The sequence below is a fragment of the Penaeus chinensis genome, chromosome 23 (genome assembly GCF_019202785.1).
Source record: "Penaeus chinensis breed Huanghai No. 1 chromosome 23, ASM1920278v2, whole genome shotgun sequence".
Taxonomy (NCBI): domain Eukaryota; kingdom Metazoa; phylum Arthropoda; class Malacostraca; order Decapoda; family Penaeidae; genus Penaeus; species Penaeus chinensis.
Window position 1 is genome coordinate 18366222 of NC_061841.1, and position 7500 is coordinate 18373721.

Genomic DNA, 7500 nt, shown 5'->3' on the forward strand with positions numbered 1-7500 from the left:
AAGAAAGAGGGAGGGAGGAAAGGAGAGAGGGAAGGAAGGGGGAGGAAGAAATAGAGAGACAAAAAGGAAAGGAGAGGTAAGGAGGGAGGAGGGAGTTAGGAGAGGAGGGAGGAAAGGCGAGAGGGAAGGAATGGGGAGGGAGAAAGAGAGAGGGAGGGAGAAAGGAGAGAGGGAAGGAAGGGGGAGGGAGAAAGAGGGAGGGAGGAAAGGAGAGGGGGAAGGAGGGAGGAGGGAGAAGGAGAGAGAGAAGGAAGGAGGGAGGAATTAGAAAGTTAGAGAAAGGGAAGGAGGGAGGAGGGAGAAAGAGAGACAGAGGGAGGAAAGGAGAGAGGGAAGGAAGGAGGAGGGAGAAAGAGAGAGGGAGGGAGGAAAGGAGAGAGGGAAGGAAGGGGGAGGGAGATAGAGAGAGGGAGGGAAGAAAGGGGAGAGGGAAAGAGGGAGGAGGGAGAAAAAGAGAGAAAATTAAGGTGGGAGAAAGAGAGAGGGAGGGAGGAAAGGAGAGAGGGAAGGAGGGAGGAGGGAGAAAGAGAGAGAAAGGGAAGGAGGGAAGAGGGAGAAAGAGAGAGAGCGGGAGGAAAGGAGGGAGAGAAGGTGGGGGGAGGGAGAGAGAGAGAGAGAAGGGGGAAAGAAGAGAGGGAAAGAGGTAGGAGGGAGAAAGAGAGAGAAGGAGGAAAGGAGATAGGGAAGGAGGGGGGAGGGAGAAAGAGAGAGAGAGGGAAGGAGGGGGGAGGGAGAAAGAGAGAGAGGGAAGGAGGGGGGAAGGAGAAAGAGAGAGAGAGGGAAGGAGGGGGGAGGGAGAAAGAGAGAGAGGGAAGGAGGGGGGAGGGAGAATGAGAGAGAAGGAGGAAAGGAGAGAGGGAAGGAGGGGGGAGGGAAAAAGAGAGAGAGGGAGGGAAGAAGGAGGGGAGGGAGAAAGAGAGAGAGAGGGAGGAAAGGAAAGAGGGAAGGAGGGGGAGGGAGAAAGAGAGAGAGAAGGAGGAAAGGGGAGAAGGAAAGAGGGGGAGGGAGACAGAGAGCGAGAAGGAGGAAAGGGGAGAGGGAAGGAAGAGGGGAGGAAGAAAAAGAGAGAAGGTTGTGATAGTAGTAGCTATTGTACAAGTAGTTTTAGTAGTAGCATTAGTGGTTGTAGTTGTAGTTGTAGTGGTAGCAATAGTATAAGTTGTAGTAGTAGTAGTTTAAGTAGTACAAGTAGTTGTAGTAGTAGCAGTAGTAGCAGTAGTTACTATAGTACAGGTCATAGTAGTAGTAGTAGTAGTACATGTAGCACAAGTAATATTAGTAGTAGTAGCTATAGTATAAGTAGTAGTAGTAGAAGGAGCTGTGGTAGATGTCGCAGTAATAATAGTAACGCAGTGCGATGCTAGATGTATGGATAAGTACAAATTAACAAGGAAATAGTATGGGAGTAAAAATAAGAGGCTTTATTTAGAGTTAAATAAACCAACGCATCCGAAAACTTCAAGACAACAGTAACACACTCCGTTTTTCTTCGGTGTATAGTGGTAAACACGTTTTCAAATATTTCCGTCTGTTTCACTCAAATTACACTTCGCAAATGAGTCTCTGAATTTAAAAGCGATCTAAATGAATCATCATTACAGGAGATGACTTCAGTGTCAATGATTTCCCTACGAAGAGTTGTTTTGATTACTATATAACAAAAAATTACGTTACGATTCTCAAAAAGTTTCGTTCACTCACCTTAACCTTGAAATTCACAGGTGTACATTCTTAGTGCCTCACGCTTTCTGTAATAACATAAAATCACAAAATATCATATTAAAAGACACCATAAAACACTGAAAACGAATAACACTGCAGGACATATACCTCAAAACCCCGATTTCAAAACACATATCGAAAGATTTTTATACCGAATAGCTGGCAACCACACATGAGGCATCCCGCTAGGTGAGGTTAGTGTACCTCAGATCCGCTGTAGGTTAAGGTTCTTCTATACTCCGTGTTTATCCTCTATTCGTGGATTCTTGTGAAACCTTACTATTGTTCTTTGGCGCATATGACGTGGGATGTACAGATTGTGTGTCGGAGGAAAGAGTCGATGCTCGTTTTATCCCTATAGAGTTTGTTTTTTTCTTTATCATTTTCACGAAAATAGCGGTGTGGAGATTGTTATGATCTTTCCATTTTTGGCTCTCGTTTATTTCACTGGAAGAACACGGAATTGCTGAGGCAATCTAAGGGTATTCCGGCATTTGTCTCTTCTTCCAGCTAACTCGCCAGAAAGTGTAGTGAGAACTGTAAACCGGTGTTAGTGACAGTTTCTTTGGTATCATATCGGTGTTGTTGAAACAGGTTGTGTCACTGAGATTGATAGAAGGTAGGAGGGAGAAAGAGAGAGAGAAGGAGGTAGGAGGGAGAAAGAGAGAGGGAAGGAGGAAAGGAAAGAGAAAAAGAATACCAATAGTGTATTCAATAACAAACAAAGTTGACATTTCTGCTGAATATAGTCAATTATTCTGTATAAAACTGCATGACAGTGAACATTTTCTTGTATTTAGTTGATATTGTTAGTGGTAATAGTAGTTTAATATTGTTATTATTTTCATAACTATCATTATCATTATTATTACTATTTGCATTACTATTATTATTATTATTATTGTTATTTTTATTGTAATTAATATTAGTACTATGATTATTGTAGTTATTTTTATTACCGTTATCTCTCACGTTATTGTTATCAGCATTATCAATACCATGTGCATTATCATAATCTATATTTTTATTATTCTTATATTTTTTATTTTTTTTTTATAATTGTTGTTATTATCTTTATTATTATTATTATTATTATTAATATTATTATTATTATTATCATGATTATCATCATCAACATCCGTTTCATTTTCATTATGATTATGATTAGGATTATTAGGATTATTATTATTATCATCATCATCATCATCATCATCATCATCATCATCATCATCATCATCATCATCATCATCATCATCATCATCATCATCATCATCATCATCATCACGATTATCGTCTTTATCATTGTCATTGTCATTATCATGATCATTACCATTATTATTAATAATATTATCATTATCATTATTACTAATATTGTTGTTGCTGTTGTAATTCCCGATGTTATTACGACCTCTTATCAACATTATCACCAAATCTATAGTTGTTCTTACGCATAACATTAATATTATTACTGTCACTATGATCAGTATTGCCATGGTAGTTTTAGCTTTTTCTTACTACCAAAATTATCATTATCAATATCCTTAATATTCTATATAATTACTGTCATCACATTTAAAATTATTGGTTATCAATAGAATCATTATCATTTTTGTTAAAGATTACAAAAATTATCATTAGCAATATCCTTAATATCTTATATAATTACTGTAATCACATTTATAATTTTTGGTCATTAATATAATCATTATCATTTTTGTTAAAGATGATACTGTTTTCCTTGTAGTACTGATTACCCTTAATATAAGTGATCGCACTCCTTTCTCATTTGCATAAATCCAGAAACGTCAGTGTTGGTTTTATTATTATTATTGATATTTCTGCTGTTCCACCGATGTTCATTTATGTTTTTTTTTTGTTATTATTGTTGTTTATTTCTATTTTTTCTTTCTTTCTTGTTAGTGATTATGTTATTTCATTTTCAGTGGTGCGGTTTCATATTATATTGTCCCTTAATGTTTTACTAATTTTATCATCATTTCGTGTTTACATTGGATTTGCAGATGACGGTATTAATCCCTGTTACTATTATTTTTTTTCAGAAATAAAGTTTCACGAAATGTGAGCGCAACGATGATAATTAGTATTCCGAAAATGAAAAATACGCTGCATTTTCTGAAGTTGACAGTGTTGTTTCTTCTATTAAGCTTAGTTGTTTACTATGTTATTTATAAATCTCATAGACCTAAGGTATACAAAAATGAAATTTTCTACGCCGATACAGTAAAGGAAGATTCCTATGTGGTTCACCAAACAAAACGAAGCAAATTTGATAATGATTTTGCAGTTGAAAAAACATTTAAGTTTACCCTTTCAGGAGAAACGATTTCTCATACTTTAAAAGAAAACGTAACAAAAATATCAGGGGGTGTCTTCTCTAAATTAAAATCAACTTCTGTCATCATAAATGATACAAAGAGGATAAATATCACTCAGTACCAGCCATTAGAATCATTATTAGATGAAAATACGGTAAATGTTAAGTTTCATCCAGCCTCCGACTTTCGAAACCACTTTTTTTGGAGTGTAATCTCCCCTCGTAGTTTAACGCTGTTATGCTGTTGCTTTCCGTCGCATTTGACTCGTTGATGAGTAGCGGAACTTGTATTCCCCGACGGCAAAGTTGATCAAATGTGTAAGATTCGGCTTCGCACTGTATTAAGGGGGGGTAATTAGCATGATTTACACACAGAAAAACAAGAAAAACACTAAATTAACTTAAAATCGGGTTTGTTGAAACTCTACGGGGACAGTGGCCATGTTTCACCTATGCAATTACGGTATACAATTCGGCGGTTAAATCCAGGATTATTTTTTGCCTGATTGACGGACAATACAAATGAATCAAACCATGTTTGGGCACAATCAACTTTTCAATATGAAAATGCGTTTCGAAAGTTTCCAGATGACCGTTTCAAATTCATACACAAGCTTCATTAATAGTTCCTCAAATAACAACGGTATTTTGATTGACTGCGATAATAAATACAAAGCAAAGAAACAAAAAAAAGCGCTACTGACAGTTACGTGTCGCGCACGGAGACCGTGCCGCAACGGCACACGCAGTCTCCGTGAATTTTATTCTCAAACAAAAAACTTACACATTTTTGTAACACACCTTGCAAACTTTAGTGATGATTGTCGTCAAATATGGTAACCGTTCAATACTTATACTTGTCTTAAAATGTAAGATGGAACTTATTGACCTTTGCCTGAGCCGAAAATACTTCGGAGGCCGTGGCGAGGCTTCAGGCCGCGCAGCCAAGCCTTATTGCTCGTCCCGCGGAATTATGAAAGCTTTAGCCTGATTTCGTCGCGCGCGGCCACGACACCCACTGCGGTCGGTTGCAATAGCCAAATCGGAAATAATTTGTATTAATAATGCATGTATTATTATCCTATTAAAAGTATGCATTTTTATTACATTAATTGGCTTATTACTTGAAATGTACTTCGTGCAATAACTATGTAGATTTCGCCGGTTCTCGTTAAACGTTACTTAAATTTTACTAACCTTATATCGTCCCGTCTCCGTTATTAAGTTTTACAATAACACGTCCTCGGCGTAGCAATATTTCCAGTTATACGTGTATTTCGCAATTTGTAAACATTTCTGCCGGCTACTATATTTTTTTTTCACACGTACACTTCCTTGACCACCGGACAGATACACACTAAAGGTTTTCCATGGGCGAGGGCAGGGCTTTCCGAAAAAACTGTTTTTGATTGGTCAGAAAACTGTGACGTCATTGCCTGAAGTTTTCATTGGCTAGAATTTCTCAGTCTGTAATCGCCAAGTTGTCAGTAATTGGTCGTTATACATGGTGTCCTTGTCTTACTGTTTCACACATTAATAATTTATTATCGGTATTTCAGAAGAAATATGTCTTTACGTGCGCGAAAAAAGGTATTTGCTTTGTATTAGGTTTTATTTTACCATATGCATACAAGCAATCAGGTAAGTGTGAGCTCTTACCCGATTTTAATCGCTCTCTGAAGAACTACCATCCAGAGGAACTGTGTGGGGGGGGGGGGGGGGGGCAGGTGACGGAAGAATTCTTTCTTTCCCGCCTTGCGGCGTGTATAATTCTGCCGCTTGTGAAAAACATGAATTAATCAATTCTTTTTCAACACCATGTAACCATGGTGTTGTAGGTTACGGTAGGCAGCCCATCCATCACCGTATATCACACTGTCTGGTTTTATATATTTCTTAATAAGGGGTATGAGCGTGTCTGCACTGCGGTCAGTGTCAACCAATGGCACAATTAATTTCCTTTTACTCACACGCTCAATACCCCCAAAGACCCACACCTGGCTCTTCTTCTTTATGATTTGCGAAGTTCTAGCTTCGCCCGGGACCTGGCTCAACTGTCTGCCCCTCTTATACTTACGGCGCACGAGCAGCGTCTCGTCTATCTCAAGTATTACACCGGCACCTCCTATTGAATTTTGATTTTGTAACCAATATTCGGTTACTTCAGAACAAAAACTCCTCCAATCTACGCTAGTTGGCTTAGAAACGTGCCTTTGTAATCGCTGGTCGATAAAACGCAACTTTTACGCCGTTTTGTCTTTGCTATTTTTTCTATCTGCCACAATACCATATATGTCGATCTTCACGATATTTGCAAGGTAAATCGCAATGCGGGCAACTTACCGCTCTTGGCAAAACACCGTGTGCTCTCAGGAACTCTACAGCGTTATCATTTTTTTTCTTCAAAATAATCAGATATAACTCTATAGTAATGCGGGTCACAACCTACGCACCTGAGATCCATTTTGAGCAAAGATTTGGTATATTTGCTTTCCTTGCCTTGTGATTGGTTTATAGCATTTCCTGTAATGCTTTTGGCTTTCGTGACAAATGTCACGCGGATGTGGTATTGAATAAAAGTTTCAAAAGGTTTCGTGCGCTGTTCATGCGGTAACATTGTTGATTTTGAAAATCGCGCGCAATTCTTCAGTTCCCTCTTGCCCGTAATATGGACCATACACATCGATTTGCGCAGAGTAAGAAATGTCATAATTACTGTAAATACTCGATTTTATGATGGTATTACTCGTGTATTGTCAGACATTTTAATGTAGAAAGAAAATCACCTTCATGTAAGTTTATGGGGAATTTTTGTAGTTACGAAATGAAAGTATTACAATAAATGAACCAAAATAAAACGGTATCATTGTTTTGTTTACAAAAAGTAGGAAAGGATATCGGATGGCGATTTTTAAAATATTGAGATAGTTTTTCATTTGGGGCTCTGTGACACTTGCGTGTCCAATAACTTCGTTATTTCTGATTTGCGACGGAAGTTCATAGAAGATAAGTTTCTTAGATTTATTTGCTCTATCACATGCATATATTTTTTTCCGGTTTAAAGACGGCTAGTCAGAACTTTACCTATACCGAAAATACAAGCGATAAACTGAAGACCAATGACAGGCATTTACAACCACACATTACTGAAGCGATTTCCTCACACAAACTTGTAGAGTCAAAGAAAACAGTAATATTTTCTGGGGTAACTGATAAAGATAGCAGGAGCGTGATAATGCTCGATGATACTGCGAAACGTTTAGAACATCGTGCTGAAGTAGTGCGACGGTTGTGTCAAAAGTGGAACACAGAAAAGGGGAAACCACTTCATAGAGTGTCTGGTAAGTGGTAGCTTGATTTGTTTATTTTGTCATTATACTATCAGCATTACCTACATATGATAGATACATTTTTTTCTCTCTCTCGCCTCAAATGAGCTTTCA

The 7500-nt window shown here is 38.1% G+C and overlaps 1 protein-coding gene across 2 annotated transcripts in view; it reads left to right on the forward strand.

Annotated features, from left to right (window-relative positions):
- The first annotated feature begins 3783 nt into the window (after positions 1-3783).
- The window catches only part of LOC125037510 (carbohydrate sulfotransferase 10-like), a 10147-nt gene continuing 6430 nt past the window's right edge, over positions 3784-7500 (forward strand). For both annotated transcript variants that reach the window (XM_047630669.1, XM_047630670.1), the window contains exons 1-2: positions 3784-4207; positions 7153-7398. In XM_047630669.1, coding sequence (XP_047486625.1) covers positions 3814-4207; positions 7153-7398 — 640 coding nt within the window. In that variant the 5' untranslated portion in view covers positions 3784-3813. The remainder of the gene's footprint in view (positions 4208-7152; positions 7399-7500) is intronic.